The sequence below is a fragment of the Takifugu rubripes genome, chromosome 1 (genome assembly GCF_901000725.2).
Source record: "Takifugu rubripes chromosome 1, fTakRub1.2, whole genome shotgun sequence".
Taxonomy (NCBI): Eukaryota; Metazoa; Chordata; class Actinopteri; order Tetraodontiformes; family Tetraodontidae; genus Takifugu; species Takifugu rubripes.
The window spans coordinates 25,700,020-25,718,355 of NC_042285.1; the positions used below are offsets into that span (position 1 = coordinate 25,700,020).

At 42.2% G+C, this 18,336-nt stretch overlaps 1 protein-coding gene across 5 annotated transcripts in view; it reads right to left on the reverse strand.

The window, feature by feature from the left end:
- The window catches only part of tns1b (tensin 1b), a 95,618-nt gene that overhangs the window by 61,922 nt on the left and 15,360 nt on the right, over window positions 1–18,336 (reverse strand). For 3 of the 5 annotated variants that reach the window (XM_029851163.1, XM_029851182.1, XM_029851158.1), the window contains exon 2: window positions 5,867–5,981. In XM_029851163.1, the coding sequence (XP_029707023.1) occupies window positions 5,867–5,981 (115 nt within the window). Of the gene's footprint in view, window positions 1–5,866; window positions 5,982–15,299; window positions 15,382–16,246; window positions 16,485–18,336 lie in introns of those variants that run through there. The other 2 variants (XM_029851167.1, XM_029851196.1) reach the window with 2 other exon arrangements.

Here is an 18,336-nt window from a genome sequence, read left to right on the forward strand (position 1 = left end):
ACAACACTACACACACCTTCTCTTAAAGAAGGAACCAGCATAATCCCTTAGTTAATTAGTTAGTTTCCTGAGAGACGTTAACCCGTTGCACGTGTTTAAGGCAGCCACACAGATCAGAAGTGAGACCTGGATGAATGAGTTAATAATGGTGCTAATGTGAGAAACTCAACAGGTCACAAACAAACAGATGTTTAAAGAGTTACAAAATTTTACTTGAATGGTTAAGACGAAAATAGAAATGATAGAATTATTTCTATATACCGGTACTAAAAAAAGTGTAAGTTAAAAAACAACTCCTTTTTGTTGACCCAAATCCATAGTTATATTACAGAGCAGCTAGTTTCTATTTAAGACTATATTTGTGCTTGGGGGGTAACATCTTAAACTTCTTAATTAGAGAGCTTGAAGTGTGGTTGTCACCGTGGATATACATTTCCAAGAGTTTCAAAGGTATTAAAGGTTTTCAAGGTCAAACTGAATGGAGGTCTTTGATTCACGTGGTCTATTTTAGCGTGGATGTTCGAGAGGCTGACAAATAAACTAAAACGAAGCATCTTTGGCATGAAGAAATTGTCATTTCAAGTATCCAAGACATAAAAGTGCATCTAAAAACAACTCAGCTGAGGTTGTGACAAAGGACTCCAGATGGGACTCCAACATCAGGAGCCCCATTCCGAGCCTGTGAGTCCCCTGTAAACAATACTCATGGACCACATGGGAAGAAGCAGGACTTCCATATTGGGTGTGAAATAGCCGAGGCCAGAGTCGCTGCAGCTGGAGCTTTACCTTGTTAGGAAACTGAGCTTTGGAGAATAAACAGAGCTGAATGTTCCTGGTGGAGGGAAGGAAGAGGGGGTCATGGTCCTGTAGGAGCGGGTGTTTGTGCGTATTAGAAAGACAGAGGGAGGAAGCGTAACAAACACGTGGGGAAATGATGAATAATAGAATTAGAGAGCAACAAAAGCTCACATCATGGCAGTGATGGTGAAGACCAACTGCTATCAGAGTATAGCAGTAGTCTACAAACACCAGAGTCAGAGGTGAGGGCATGTGACAGGGGTTGCTGTCCCACCCCACCTCTGTTCCCTGGAATACATGGATACTCCCACAGGGTTGGGCTGGACCCACTTAGAACACTGAACACAATCAAAGGGCAGGGCAGCAGCGTTTCCTCTTCCTCTTTCCTTCGCTTCGGCCTCATGTGCCGCCGGACCGTCACGTGGGCACTCACGTGTGGACAAGCCGTGCGCTGACACGAACAGCATGTCACACTATTACAACGACGCCCATGAATGAGGAACAGCGGGGAAGCTTTTTGGGTCCCACAAAAGCCTTCCGAAATCATAATTATCCAAACAGACAAACAGAAAATTGAGTTTAGGGGTATAAAGAATAGATTCCATGTTTAAGTACATGCATATTTACAACTAAATCTAGTTTCTCTAAGCTGACAGTCTCAAATATTCCTACCTATTTTAGCTTTCTTATTACACATACAGATCGTAAGGGCCAATATTTTTGTTTCTCATAAGGGGGCCTGCAGGGCATGTAAGGGTGATATAATTCATGCACAATACACTGTTGGCAAGGCAGAAGCTGTACTTGTAGTTGAAATTCAAATGCCTAATCCCATTTTATTGTTTTTGAGCAGGACTAACTGGATTATTAACAGACTTTCTCTTTTTTTTTTTAGACAAGAAAAAAAATCCACAAGGAAGCTTCACATTAAGTCTTGCTCAGAAAGATTAAAGTCTCCTGAAGTGTCTTAGTCCATCTTTCCCACAGTTTCTCTCCCCAAATTAGTGTTTTTGTAAGCAGTAAACCTGATTATGCCACCGTTACTCCATTGTTCTGATTGGTCCTGCAGTGAAGAAGCCTGAACTGCAGTATGATGGTGTTTCCATACCATTCAGTACTCAGAGCAGTTCCTGTGTAGTACTAATAAGAGTAATTACCACACTTGTCAACACCCTCCATCATCTGACTCATGAGTTTCATTGTGTAGCCTACACATGTTCACTAGTGTTCTAGGTTCTGGGGGTGAAGCCCCACCTCGCTCCAGGTGCTGACTTTCCAAACATGTAAAATTCCTGAACGGGACACAAAAAATCCTGAAGAAGAATCCCCACAGACCCATGTTGTGTCATCCGTCTGCTTTTACCTTTGATCACATGTATTTGTGCCCATCCTGTGTGCTTGTGTGCATGTTCATGAACACAACTGCCTATTAAATAGCATCCCTTTTCCCTTGTTTATCCATATAAATGACACATGTATGAAACAAAAGGTCTGTTAAATTACAATCACATCGGACTGAAATTCAACGCGAGACACAAGTTGCATCCACAGAATCAAGTTTAAAAAAGACTCTACTGCCCCCTGGCAGCGCACATGCTCTTCTTTTATTGGTTATTATGACATCGTGACTGCTTTACTACTACAATATACAATATGATTATTTTATGTTGTTTTCTGTGGCATAAACTCAAGATTTCCAGTGTTTTCCAATATTTTCACAATATTTCATGCAAAGTAAAAATTACGAATCATTGTAAATATAAAAATGATATATCAATAACCTTTTACTAAAAGACAAGGAAACACCCCCTGACACCAAGAAGGTGAAAATGAGCAATGCAAAAAATGTATTTTAAAGGCATCTGGAAAAAGGTTCAACTGTAGTTGACTTGCAATACATGCAATCATCCGACAGGTGGCACCCTAACTACATTACCAGCTGCCACGTTTGCCTTCACTGCTGGCACAATACATTAAAATGTACAGTCATGTTAGGGGTTAAACAGCACTGGGCAGTTTTCACAGAGCGACAACGAGTGCAGGCAGGTAGACAACGGTGCAAAAGTTCACCTGCGTGGTTTCCAGGCTCTATAAATCACTGGACATCACAGTGAGCCACCATCTGCTGCCAAGAGTTCATGAAAAGTCAGTCCGTAGTCAGTCCGGTAGATTACCATAATGACGTTAGACTGGGAGACATAGTAGCCACTGAAAACCAATATTCTTCTTAAACCATTAGGATAATGAGCTGCCCCACAGCACTGATGCTCACATTAACATACTCTGGTGGTGCTGTACAGCATACGGTGCTACCGAGGATAACAGGGGTAATTTGAGATCCCCCCCATACACACAAACACACAATTCAGACTCAAATCTAATTAGCATTGGTGGATTTCTCACAATGGTAGTTTTCCTATGAATTCTTCATCTCTGATTCATAATTTTAAACTGAAGTTCACTAGAACCAGCTGTGAAAAATAAACATTCCTTTTATACCTGCTCTGACTTATCTGCAATATTTACATTTACCACGCTTATGTTGGGGGACTTTCTCCTCATCGGTGATCCCGTCTCCAACGCTGCTAAAGTTCTATATGTGGTGAGTCTTTTCTGTGTTTGATTTTTAACCCATATGGGATTTGCTGCATACCAGCTCCATGAGCTCAGTCGTCAAGAACGGCGCTATGATAACCTACACACACACGGGCGCACACGCGCACACACGCGCGCACACACACCGCCCACTCTTTGAAGCTCTGTGTTTATGTTGAATGTCTAGCTACACCCCTTACATAAAAGTGCTGCCAAAAGACTTTTGCAGAATTGTTAGAGAGCGTTTTGAACTTTGAAAAGTTGTCTTTGAAAGAGGAGAACACCAATTGCAAAACTAATCCTGAAAAGAGACCCCTTTGGGATGAGTTTAATAATAACTAAAATATTTTTTCTCATAAATTAGATTAAACATTAGATCATACACTCTGCAGCTGAACTTTAAAATTCAAAACAGAGTTGCACCAGCCCACCCCAGCACACATGGATTCATCCTGACCTGCATCACAGCAGGGGAATATAAAAGCCACTTCCTGCCCTCAGGTCAAGTTCTCTTAAAATACTCCACCACAAAGAGCTTCAGTTTTTGACTGGAAAACTGCGGTCCTGACCTGCGTCAACATGCTATTGTCAAAGCAACTAAACCCCTGTATCCTGGCAACCACTAAAGAGACAGGAAGTCCAAGAGATTGCATTATTGTGAGGCCATGTGACTGCAGTGTTATTAGAGAAAAAAAGGGAAATGCTGAAAAACCAAGCCTGAATTTGAATTTATTGTTAAATATTATAAGAATTCAAAAGGATATTTCAACCACAGCTAACCTGGACAGCTACAGTAACCTTTCTATAGGGAATCGGGTGTCAGATATTCAGATTAAATACAGAGAAAGTGCCTCAAACACAATGGTTATGTAAAATTGTGAGGTTGTTGCACTTTCAGTTCTGAGAAATGGAAAGTGCACTTATTCATCACTTACTCCTAATTAAGTCCATCACAAGTGCCGGAGTCCATCCCAGCCGTCAGTGGGAGAGAGGCGGGAATGCAGCTGGACAGGCTGCTGAATATCTACATCCAAATAACTACATGATCAAATTGCTCAAAACTGGATCTGGAAGTTGGTGTTCTACAAAGTATACGTCCCTCTAGTTAAACCCACAGTCCGCTGTACCAGAAATCATATTTATTGCTTTGGGCAATTTTCTATTTATTTTTTCAGTGTGATGCTTAAATCTTAAAGCAAAATAAAATGAAAATAGTTCTTTGTTCCACGCCACAGTTGTCTGTTTTTGCAGAAAGGGGGGGTCATTAATCACAGCAAAGATAAAAACAAAAAGAGAATTCTGCACACGCGCACACACACGTGACCATGCCCTGGTCTGACCTGAAAGAGTCAAATGAGCAACTAAACTTAAATTAAATCAGACCCAAACTCAGACCTGTCAAGGGGTTTATTTCTGCCATAAATCACTTGTGCACAGCGGTTCCTGCTGCACTCCTACACTTTTTTATGTAGACATTTACGCAACTGTCTGCATCCACGGCTGAACATTATTTATCCAGTAGAATAATGGACAAAGTCAAGTGCACTGCTGTGAGCACTGCAGTAAAACCAGTTGGTATTGAAGCATCGTTCTTGTTTCTGTGAGATGCACGTGCGCATCAGGGCTCACATTTACCTTATGCTCACATTCATGCACTCCTGTTCTTGGTGAAAATGCAGGTGATTGCACAGCATTTCCTAAATATCCGTATGTCCCAAAGCCTTCATGTTGTCTACCAGTCTACTGCTCTCCTGTTTTTCGACGCCGTGGCCTTCAAACATTTACCTGCTCTGTGTCAGGTTTGGGAAAGGGCAGGCTGAGTATTCTCCCCTCGCCTGCCAAACCAAACATCCATCCGTTTCCGTACGGTTTCAGTCGCTGTTATCTGTCTGAAAACAGACATTTCCACTAAAGGTAACGCTGCGTTGAGCTCGATTCTGTTTAAACCCGTCCGGAGCACCAGATGGGAAGGTTCAAGTGCATGTTTGGAAATGGTGACCACATCTATTATTGAATCTCCATTTTATTTCCTGCAATTGTTTGTTGTTTCATGGTTTACTTCGATTTCAGCCAGTTGGCAAATGTGGAGTCCTGCAAAAACAATAAGACAATAGAAGCAAGAAAAAGAACTGGCAGCTTAACCAAGTTTTGATGGCTCGCACTCATTTAAACGTTGCTCTAGTTTAGCTTCTTTTATGCCTTTGGAGAAAAAACATCAAAATAGTGGCAATGGATCCAGAATTTTAGACCAAAAGAATTTAGATGGGATAAAAGCAAAGCAGAGCAAGCAAGATTGGGGAAGCCAACGTCTTATACTAAATGTCAGGTGTTTTATTAAAGGGCACTGAAGTAGTTTACTTTGATGTGTGCAGCAACATTTTTTTATGATTCTTCCATTGTAGTGAAATGATCAGAATATAGGTCCATTTGCAGTTATAACTATTTCCATCGAACATTTGTGCAGCTGCTTTACCTCTACAGATGAGGCCATCTTCACCGATGTTCTGTTTGCACACACTGCAGTGCTTGGCCTTCTTGAATGTCTTCGCCCGGAAAGTGTGAGAGTGAAGAGCCTCCAGCTCCTCTGGCTGCAGTTCAGGAAAGAGCAACAAAGACAAAAGAGATGAAATGTTAAAATCCTGGTGTCTTTAATGAGTCCAGGTGTTTGTTAAAGCAAGTGTTCGGCCACAAAAGCGTCACTTAGCTCAGCGCCAAACAATCTTTTAGTGTGTTTATTTGCTTTCCTAATATGTGGCAGAATATGAGAGCAAAAGTATTGAGGAAAACAACATCTGCTTTTACACATCCAGTTTATGCCGTTGTTCCATACTTATCCATCACTGAGGTATGGGAACGAAAGACAGGATGAAAAATAGCTCTAATAATGCTACAGTGCTGGAGAAAGATTTATTCATAGCTTTATTATGGTGGTAAAAATATCCCCTTAAGTCCTGGCACAAAACTTCAAAAAGGAAGACGCTGTTTGGATTTCTCATTTCCCGGTGGCAGGTGTCTTACGCAACTCTAACACGCCCTCTCCTCAGTTAAACATTATCTGCGGCCTGCTGTTTTGCATCACAGCTCCCCAGTTCCTTTCAGCCTTCCACATTTTAAGCCAAGCAGTGGTCAAATTCAGGATTCAATCAGAGTTCTATGAGGGAGCCCAGTGGCACCTCACACCAGGGGATTGCTGACTTTAGGTTGTGTAGGGGGTTAGTTGATTACTCAAATGGGAAGTTTGGAAGTCAAAATCGTGTGTTTATCCCGCTGTACACATACCCCAGCTGTCATTTCAAACTTATGTAGTCATTATCTACGCACTCAATCCAAAACATAAATACTTGGGAATATCCTGTTTTTGATATTTATAAACACCCATAATGTGCACGTGTTCTACAGAGGAATCAGAGAGAAAAGAAATGCTATCCCATGTCAGGAAGTGCTGGATTAGCGTCCTGTCCTGACACAAGGCTTCCATTAAGTGTGTAGTCATGCCAGACTGGACTAAAAATGGCCATGTGGTTGGCATATTGGAGGACTTTTCACAGGAATTCCCATATGGAGAGAAGCAAAGAATGAAATGCATACACTCTCCCTTTGTGAAACCATTCACAATCACCCATCATAACAATGTATTTTTCTACTTGCCAGGATGACAAAAATGCCTGTTTTTCCGTAAATATCACTAGAAAATAATTTGTAATAGCCAAAGCAGTTTAAGGATTTATTCATTCATTATTGGGTCTCAAATAGTCATCCACACCAAATGAGCTCATTTGGACCTGTAGAATTGCCTGATGTACCTTCAGATGTTTATCCGGCTCCGTACGACGGCTCAATGTTTGTATTTCACATCCACATGGCAACAGCAGGCCAGCCGACCAGTCATTCCATCACCCTGCTACGCCTCGCCACTACATAACACGATTAGTTTAATCTAGTTAGGCCCAAATAAAGAAGCATGGCTGTGCAGGCTGCACCATGTTGGCAACAGAGCTGCGGCCCTCAGCCTGGCATCTATACATGGTGCTCCTGAAGGTGCCGCCATGCCAAAGTTCCAGCTGGCACCTGCTGGGTTAGGAGTCTCGGCATGGATTTGAGAGGATTGGGAAGGGCGATAAGTCGGTTTAATAGTAGTCAGAGCGGGTGACTGTGGAGGGGACCGAGTGTCTGTTTGTTATTCATTTCTCTGTAAATCAGAATAAAAGAACAATTTAAAAAGTAAATGTTCCAAATGCACTCAGTGTGCTGAGATGCTGATACTTTTTTGGATGGAGCACTATTCCTATATCAGGCTCTGCTGAAGGCTCGCAGTACTGCTCATTTCATCACTTTCTCTCCTGCACGTGCACACAAACACGCTTGCACACAAACGCCTGTACAGGCGCGCGCGCACGGTAAGAATGTGAAATGTGTCAATCTCAGAGTCTATTCAGCAGCTTCTGTGACCAGTAGTGAACCTTCTCACACTCTCCCAGTCTGCATCCATCCACCCAGCAGACGTGACATGAAAAGAACTCCTGATATTAAACATTCTATTTAGATTAAAAGTGCATGTCACTGACTGCATTAGTAAGAACGCAGTAACTCAGGGATGTATCTGGAAGTCATTTATATTAACAGCCAAGTGCTCTTTATCCCGAGCCATTAGGGGCTAATGTATGTCATATGTAAACAGTGGAGGCAATTTTAGATATGTATAGTACACATGTTACTGCAGGGATGAAGATGCGTTTTAATAAGCAAAGCTGTCATTCATTGAATCAATACATGAGGAAATTAACATTCTTACACTCAATGGCTGGTAGTCCGACACATCCGTCTTTGCAAAGCCAAACAAAAGGCAGAACCCTTCACCAGGCCTCGGAGCCTTAACCAAAACCCACCCTAAGTCACTTAACCTGAAACAAGTGTGTAAGTGCCACAAAGGGCAGTATAGAGGGACGCTCCCTTTTGTGAACACTTAATTGTTTCCCATCATTAGAAATGCGCCTGGTGCTCATGGCTTGTTTGTTGCTTTGGGGGTCAATTTGGAGCATGTGAGATATGAGTGAGAGGCAGAGGCATGGGGGGTGGGGTGAGGGTTTGATTTAAGGTTGAAAAGAAGACCTGCCAGTACACCCAGAGATTATGTTCTCTTCGTACATGCTGCAAAAACATGCAAATGGCCTCAGTCCTTCACATTCACATCACAGCGCTGGCTCTCAGATGCACTACAAAGGAAGGAAATGGTTTTAGACAGGCAACCGGGACCCCCAAAAGCTGAGGTCAGAGTGTACACATAACCCCCCTTCAGCTCATGCACTGCAGCTCCTGGGAAAAGGCTCCAGTTCCCTGAGAGAGGAACGCATAATCTCCAGCCTCACGCTCATTAGCGCACACGGTTAAAACATGTGTAGACACACACAAACACTCTCCAGACACACTGAGGCACTCACACAGTCATCTACACACGAGTGTGTATGATGCACAGCCCATTTTCTTCTAATTATCAAGAGAATCTTTTTTTCTTTACTAAAAAGAAATGTAGGAGATGCTGAACTACACCAGCTTGGCTTTCGAGCCAGATATCTGTTAAAAGAAATTAAACATCTCAAAACTAGAATTAGCAGCAAAGAAGCAAAACATTCCTTGCACGAAAACTCTCAAGTAACTGCAGGACTGAGCAACAAAGTCTTGACAGTCAATTGATGGCACCTTCTTAACGCTACAATTATTCCATAAAGCCAATGACAACTGTATCAAGTTCATAGCAATCATTAAATAAAACAACGTATTCGATTACTCCTGATGCCAAACTCTTGTGTGCGGTGATTATTTTACATACAGAAGAGTGTTTATCACATACCTGTTTTGGACCCCAACTGTGGCTGTGAATCATTGGAGCAGTTGGGTAATATTATAGTATCTATAACTGCTTCCAGACAGACATTCCAGCCCAATAAGGTAACCAAAACGCCGAGTTTAGAACTTCAAACTATTAACTGCAACCTCTTCCAAGGTGTGACTCATGCACAGACACTGATTTCACCTCTGATTGCACTGCCATCCACTTTCAACACCTCATGAATTACCTCATATATTGGAAGCAGACTGGTGTGTGTGTGTGTGTGCGTGTTTTGGTGCGTGTGTACACTCACACCAGGGTAGCCGAACTTTTACAAAAAATAAAAATAAAAATAAAAAATAAAATGACTGAGAACTTTCATAACCCCTACAATTAGACAAGGGCCACTTGTGCTGAAATAATTAAGTTCCAAGTCAAGACAAAGAGAATATCAGACTGACAAGCTGCTATTGACAAGACATGCATGTGTAGTCCCCCCCCCCCGCATTTCATTGATGGTCTACAGTCTGAATGAAGTCAATAGAAAGCATATACAGCGACACAACAGTGCCCCTCCCCTTACACGTTTAAATAGTCTATTGTTCATGCTGTCGGTGCCAGAAGATAGAACAAGACCTGTCCAGTCATCTGCGTAATCAGCAAGTAGGAACACTGCTGTCCCTCATATGGGAGTCCATGTGCACGGATGGACATTTCATCCAGATGCACTTGGGTTAGAGTCACATGTTACCATCTGTGTGCCCCCCTCCCACTTTTACTCTTCACATTTGAGTGTCTCCTAACAGATTCAGACAGAAATCTTCAATAGAGCCAGATTTTGAGCCCCATCACTAGTCAGGAGTATACAGTAATAAACAAAACTGATCTTATGTTCGAATACTTTAACAGCTCTGTCTGTATTGGAAGTCTCATTCTTGCCTCATCTTTTGGCACCACAGGGACACAGTTTGAAAAGTGCTTGTCCCAAGCAAGGAATTACATTTAGACATGCCAAATATGGGGTCATGGAGCTTGGAGCACAAACTGAGAAGAAACCATTTGGCATTAGTTAGAATGGCTCCCCACACTTGACCTGGTGGCTGGTTCAGGGGCTTGCCAGTGCTTATTTCTCTGGTATCAACTGGTATACTCACTCACTTTCTACCGCTTGTTCCTCCACTGAGGGTTGCGGGGGGACTGGAGCCTATCCCAGCACAATGGGCGGAGGCAGGGTACACCCTGGACTGGACGCCAGTCAATCGCAGGGCTAACACATATAGACGAACAACCATTCTCTCTCACACTCACGGGCAATTTTAGAGTTTCCAATTAGCCTAATCCCCAATCATGCATGTCTTTGGACTGTGGGAGGAAGCCGGAGTACCCGGAGAGAACCCACGCAGGCACAGGGAGAACATGTAAACTCCACACAGAAGGTCCCCTCAATCCCAACCGGGAATCGAACCCGGGGCCTTCTTGCTGTGAGGCAAGAGTGCTAACCACCACACCACCGTGCCGCCCTCAACTGGTATATCAGTGACATAATCCAACTCCACATAAGCACCCTCAAAACGAGGCTACTCGGTTGGACTCAGATTTTAGATCATATAATTTAGTCAGAAATGATTTCCTGTCAGACAAACAGCACCCTTAAATGCACGTGTATAAATATTAGTACATGGCGTTCCAGACATATGAGGCACTGTTAGACATCAGGGTTTAATATCTGAAACAAAAGAGCCAATCAATCATCTGTTAATTTCCTATCCTCAATGCGGTGATAAGACGGAAATAGATGCTTATTTCCTTCTGATCTCTGTATTCTCTTGCTGCTATTCTCCTGCATCTGCCAGGTGGTCTAGATCCTTGAGATTAAACTTCTAGATTAGCAGTGAGGAAGAAACACAGATCTGATTAGAGTGACCACGTATATTCAGACCTGGATCCAATTAAAGATTTAAGCTCACTTATCTGAAAAGACATAATACGTTCAATAGTTAAAGGAAACCTGTGGGATTCCATTATCTGTAAGCCGTGTATGGAACAATAGCAACAGGCATCAATTCACAGCTAAACACTCAAAAGGAGAGAGTTGTTTCTTCCACGATCTTTACTTCCTCTCTTTTCTTCTGCTCTCCACGTTCCGAAAATCCAAATAGTCCTTCAGTGAACAGTCACCTGCTTTTCATTTTGAGGGGAAAATGTAGCCCAAGCAGCCTCCTGCTTCCTCCTTTTCCCTACATGTATTTCATCTGTGAGGTGGAACGCAGGAAAGAAATTACTCGGTCATCCAGAAGTGAAATGGGGGGGGGAACGTCTTTTATTCTATTTCAAAGACGATAAGCAGCCAGAAGAGAGTAATACTGAGCAGCCATCTTGTCTGGGGTCTTTGTCTGAGTCAAATATTAAAGTTTTCTTTTATGGGGTAACACAAAAATTGTTGTTCAGCTGTCTCTTTGTCCTGGGATTTAATGGATGAAGCTCTCCACAGGTTCCTGAGTAAATCATTGATTATAGTTAATAAAGGCACCAGCTGTTATCACATTGTTGTGTTTGGCAACCACCCTGGAAAGGTGACTGCCAAGATATCGCCATTAACAAAAACAGGGATTATAGAGACGGTTTGGGAAATCTTTCCAGACCTGTAACTTCACAACGAAGTCACCTTGAAAGAACTACATCTGATTGTTTGGATGCAACTTTTATACAGATTATTCTCCAGTGGGAAATGGGACATTTCTGAATTTTGACCAATTAAAGGAACTATATCAGAGCAAACATGTTTATACGAGAGGTACACGTTAATCCCACCAACAGGTTAACTACAGCCACAGATCTCTTCAGTCTTTAAGCTTGAAATAACAACTGATGTTGTGCCAAACAACATGGGATTTGTAGTGAGGAAGGGCTCTGATTCCCATGTCCCAGATTTAAAGACAAATCCTGAGCAAACCTGATGTCCATATTCTCCTTTTGTTGTTAAATGATTTTATTTTTTTGCTGTCCCCTTTTGATTTAAATTTCTCTGGTTTGTTGGTCACTATTTAATAGAAAAGAAGTATGTAACATCCTTTTAAGCCAACTATTGTCATTTTCTGACCTGGTGCAGCATGCATGTCTGGACATCTTACTTCAACTCTATATTAAGCAAGTTATTCATCTCAACATTTACCCAAAGATAAGGTTTCTGTGTAAGAAAGCAAAGCTCAGAATTTTCTAACACAGCATGCCTATGAAAATAAATGCAACATGCGTATCAAACATCATGAAGGATGGCTGTTGCCAACAGCATTGATTCTCCAAGATAAAACAAGTCTAATAAAACACAGCCAAAGTACTTCACAAGAGCCAGCAGTCAAAAACAGTATGTGTTCCATATCGTGCTGGGTTGGCTAAAGATCAGGCTCTTAGAAAAGACAGAAGGAAGGGGAAAAAAGTCTAAAAAATAAAAGATGTTAGTGGGAAGAGTGCGGAAGGGATTTTGTAGCCATGTCGCAAAGGCTGCAATACATCAACTCTGTATCAAAACATGGCCCGCAAAAGTATGAGCAGATCCTCGTATCATCTCCTTCCGGTAAACACACAGGCAGGGCAGTGGGGTGCTGTCACTACCACTTCCAATGAGCACTGTTTTTCCGAACACTTGAATGCATAGATGTCCACAGGAGTTCTCAGATCACATCCAGAGTTGGAGGTTATCATGGCACTAAGTACTAACCGGGTCCTGAGGGCCTCCTCAATTAGAGAATGTCACTGACAGTTGAGAGTGAAAAATTGTCCCTTTAACTTTTATCTTAACCTCGGAGTGTCCATACTTGCACAGAAAAATGCACACTGTTACAGGGGTGTAATTATTGTTGGTGATTTGTTAAATATTTTACATAACTTAGACAATGACTATTAAGTTGCACTCTGGCCAAGAAGAAACACAGTTGGGGCCAACAGTATGTACATGTTAGGAATACATGGCTTATAATCTCATCTGTGAGATGTGAAAAGCTGCCATATAAGGGGTCTTGCACGGAATGAGTAAAAGCTAAAAACAGTTTTAATTTGCAGAACATTTGCAAATATCAGATGAGATCTCAAAACAGTGAGCTGGATTTACTGGGCTGGTTGGATTTCTAGCCAAAATCCCATGCTGATCGTGCTGTGACATAAAACAACACTCCTGAAACCACACGTTGCCACTGTCACCCTGTGAAGACAACAGAACTGATGAGGACGTGATGCTCGTCCATGAGACATCTATGAGAGACGAAGTTTGGCCTGAGAAGATGCGTCCACTACATTAAGAAGAGGGCAAAATGTCCCTGAAACCTGGCCAAACATGATTCTTAACAACTTCATAGATACAGCCAAAAATGTAGGTTTGAGCAATATCATGTGGTTGGAAAGAAATTGGAAAGTAATTGTGGTTTGTATTGTAGACTTTGGCATCCAACATTCTGAAGCGGCAGGTTAGAGGGACATTTTTTTTTCTTTCGGTAGTTTAAGAGTACGTTTGAGGAGAGAGGCAGCTAAAAACTGAGGATCAACTGATTCCAGGGCGGTTTAAAAATTCATATTACCAGATCAGGAAAATGGAGGGAAAAAAAGATCAAATATCAAATATCCCAACCTGAAGCTCCCTCTATGATTCCGTGCATGGGAGGTTTAAGGCCAATGTGCTCAGTGAAGCATGCACAAAGTCTCTTCATGAACGAAAGGAGTGGGTGGGAGGGGATGACAAAGCTCAACAACTCCCATAAATCACCCGAGAGTTATCCTTCCTGATGTGTTGTGCAATAACACAAAGAAAATGAAGTTGTCTTTTGAATTATTATATGATTTCTACAAAATGGGAACAAGAGACGGTTTCACAAAGCATAAAAACACGGTAAACCGTGAGAGTCGAAAGCATTGGGGCAAAGTAAACGGAGATGTTTACACAGAAAAATGTTGCCAGACTTCAGAAGGACCCCACATGTGGAGGATTTCTCAACCAGTCAGATGGGACCTGGAGAGAGAAAGTAAAGCCGACAAGAGGCCAATGACGGTGGCGAAAGGAGACAAAATGTAGGTTTAAGCCAGCAACAGATTTGTTGTTTGACTTCTTTCAAGTCCAGACACCTAAAGATCAAAGACCCAACATTCCTGAGAAGACAATTTCCCAGAGTGATCATCTCGAGACATGACTGTGAACCGAGATGGATTGAGTGAAGGATAATGGATATCGATCATTCCGAGGAGTTCTTTGAACCTTGACACGTCTGCCAAGGGTCAATAATTGCACTCTCAATTGAGAGTCTGACCTGACGCTGTCTTTTCAACAGCACTTTACTAGTTTATGTGTGTCTTTGCACTGTTAAAGACAGAGTAGAACTGGCCAATACACATCAATCACTCACATCTGGATGGAGGTAAAGGGTGAATGTTAAATTGCCCGATCCCTAAAGCATACACTGTAGCTTATAGAGGGTACTTTAGTGGGGGTATTTAATTTGTTTAATTGCCCCCTCAGAGAAACCAGAGGAGCTTCTCCCCAAACTGCTTTTTTGCCTTCATTAATTATTCACAGTTGTTGGTGGAGGGGCAGAATTCTGAAGGTTTTCTTTCAACTAATCTCGCCTGCAGCATCATCTGTTCATTTCCTTTGTCCTTCAAATTTGCTCTGCCATATTTCCGTCAGCAGTATTTTTTTTCTGCTTCTGAGCGATATCGCATTTTATCCTGGACCCTTGCGCACGGACATTCTTCCGGCAAACTGATGGGGATCCAGCAGAGATTTCTATCAACAATCCTCTCCATCAGCAACTGCAAATATAAACATTTGCACAATATAACATTGCAAATATTTATGTAGTGTAACATTTATGGAAAACAATTTTCCATTTTGCATATCTGACATCAGAGTGTGCACAAAAGAAGCAGAAGTGGCACTGATGGCATAGTCTCATATCCTTCAGCACTGAGCCAACATATAAGCATTAATCCAGATTAAGGTGGGATAAATTATTGCCCAAGCAAAATGTTGCTTTTAATGTAAGGCTTCATAATGTGCCCCACCCCCCTTAAGTGAGCCTGCTTTGTACAGTACCCTGATGCAGTCAATCAGTGACCCAGAGCTTAGCTGGGGGGCTTTCAGATCCTTTTATGAACCCCCCCTTTCACACCACCTCCAGCCCTGCAAAAGAGAGAACGGTAATTAACTGATGAAGAGCTCTGTAAGATTATCCAGTCTCTTCACCAAGGCCTCCAGCTCAGCCAGTGGTGTGCAGTCATGTCCCAAAGGACCAGCAGAATGTGGATGGACGGATATCAATGGTCTATTCAACTATTCTTCCCTTTCATCCTCCATTCAGCCCCCCCAAAAAAAGGTCGACATCATACAATGTTGTGAATTTGAGCCAAGAATGTTCTTTCACACAGACACAAATTAGGACATCTCTGATTTAAGCTTGGAAAATATGCAAAGTCCTACAGTAGATGCATCCCACGCAAGAACATAAACAACCCCTCACCGCGAGTGAGAATGTGCAGTAGATTGAATTATACAATAGACGGCAAAAATAGCTGCATCCCAACCAAGAGAGCTAAAGCAGCACAGGGAGCGAGTGGGAAAAGATGAGAAAGAGGGAGTCTGGGGCTCAACTCTTCCCATTTTCGATAAGCAGTGGAGTCTACTTTAAATATGTTTCTCATGAGATTAAACCTTACAGAGCTGGTTTGGTGGACACACCCACCCATTCTTCTTCATAATATCGCCCTCATTCAAAAGTGTCACCGTGCCAAGGCCCCCCACAGCCGGGTCCTCGCTCTATACCCCAACCCCCGACAAGTAGACCACCCAACAGATTCTAAGACCAGTTCGATTTGATCGTCCACACCAAGCATCAGCTGCCATCAGAAACAAGATTAAAGAAACCAATTCTGTCAGTCGGGCATCACATCCAAGCGCCATTTCCAGACCCATAAATTATGCAATTTAAAGTTCATAGCTTGGCCTGTCAGGTAGCTGCACAGAACCCTGAAAAGTAGCCTCACCCAGAACATGCAGGACAGGCAGATCCAGGTGCGTGCAGGTTCAGCCAGGGCTGTTGGCAGGCTCAGAGAGATGGACGGCATGATGATGGGCAGGAGTGACGCTACGGCTCAGTGGGCTCTGGCGTGTGTAATCCAGCCAGAAGAGGTGTCCATCGCTGCAGAGTCATGACTAACCTGGACAGCAACACTCGTACTCACTGTCTCTCCTCTCAGTCTGATCCTCACTGCCTTTTCTCTAGGCTCATTCTGGCTCTCCTCCCCTCTGCTGGGGGAAAGTTTCACAAAACTGGGGTGGGGGTGTTGTCAGCCTGCCCCCACCACTCAAAGCAAAGGGGGAGGGGGTGCTCGGCTTATTATACATCTCTTTTGCCCCTCCTCTCTCTCCGAATCCATGTTGCCCTCCCTTTTTGCCCCTCTAAGTCTCACCACTTTTAATTTCATTCATTCCTTAATCCCACCCCTTCCCCATTTGCCCCCGCAACATCCGTCACACTTAACCTCCCCCTCACACCATCACGCTCGTGCACAATTCCCTCAGCAATGAACACATTTCATCAGTTGATAAAGTGAACTTCCAGGGTGAGGACACCGGACAACAATGCAATGAATCACTTCTAAGGTCAGGAAAGAAACCACCTGCTAACAGATGGCCTCACGATCAAAATAAGCTATTTTTACATAATTGGAATCCACAATTGACCTTTTAATATATATGTGTATATATAGTTTTTAAATACTCTTAAAACACTAGTGAAAGCAGCTGGCTGATATACAGTATTCAGTAAGATCAGTGTTTTGCATACCGTTTACTTGGGAGGGGGGGTTCATTTTTAAAATTTGTGAACTTTTTTATTTTCTTTCAAACTATTAAACTTTAGTTATTTCAGTCGACATCACCAGATGATGATTTATTTTTTACGTTTGTAGCAAGTTGCAGAAATACAGGGTATGATCTGCAAATCAGCAGTGAACAAATAAATTTTGAAGCATAAAACTCTCATCATGTGTCATTTTAGTAATTGACTCCCTACAGAAAATAGACACACCCTCGAGCCAAGCTAACTCACAGTTAGCCTTTTCTAAAACACTCAGTTTTCTTTCACATTCTCGCTCTCGCACACACAAACACTTTGCTTACACAACATAAATATACAAACCTACCCACAACCCCACCTTCGATCTAGAACATATACAGAATCAGAGCCCTGCAATGGTGCACGGGAATAATTGCATGGCATTTCCTGCAGGCCACCCTGGCAGAGTGTCAATGGGGACAAAGTTGGAGAGACATTTGTATTCATCAACCACACCAACACAAACTCTGGTCTGATGGATTGATTAGGCTACGATTGTGTAAATATGAGTGAACGTGTAGGTTTGCCATCACTTATTTTGATATCCTTTAAATCTGTTAAAAGTCTGAATCTAAAGTGCAAGCTAATTATGACAAATTCAACATTTAAATACAGGGAAATCAGTTTTGTGGAAGGGAAATAGGTAATAAAAATAAATAAATGAATAATGTCATCATTGAAGAGAGCTTTAAACCTCTGAACTTTTAATCTCCTGTGACACAGGTAAGAGCGCTTGAGTATATTTTAACACTTATGTTAAAAAAAATGTTTGACTGTGCGGTTTGTGTAGCTTGGCTCTGCCACAGCACCCAGTCACCTGTCACAACACTGTGCTTATCTAAGCCAGCACTAGTGTGACAATGAAGGACACTTTATTTATTATCTATAAACACACAACGGAAAAACAGAGCAAAATGCAACGTCGGAGTTTACTTTACAGCCAACCAAATACCTTTCTATGTGAAGATTGTGCAATATAAAAACAATAAAAATAAGCTACGGTGTGTTTATTTGCTCAAAAGAACAGGGTAGCATCACTGCAGCAGATGTTTGATTTCAGAGAATAAACCGGCCCGTTTTTGGAGATCAGAAAAGTACAAAAATGTGCAACAGTTTGTACCCGTGGGAAAATACTGAGTGGACAAGAGGAATAAATTTAAGTTTCAGTTCCTTATGCAATCACAAGAGACTACTCCTTGGCAGACAGAAAGAGAGTTAAGATACAATAAATAGAAA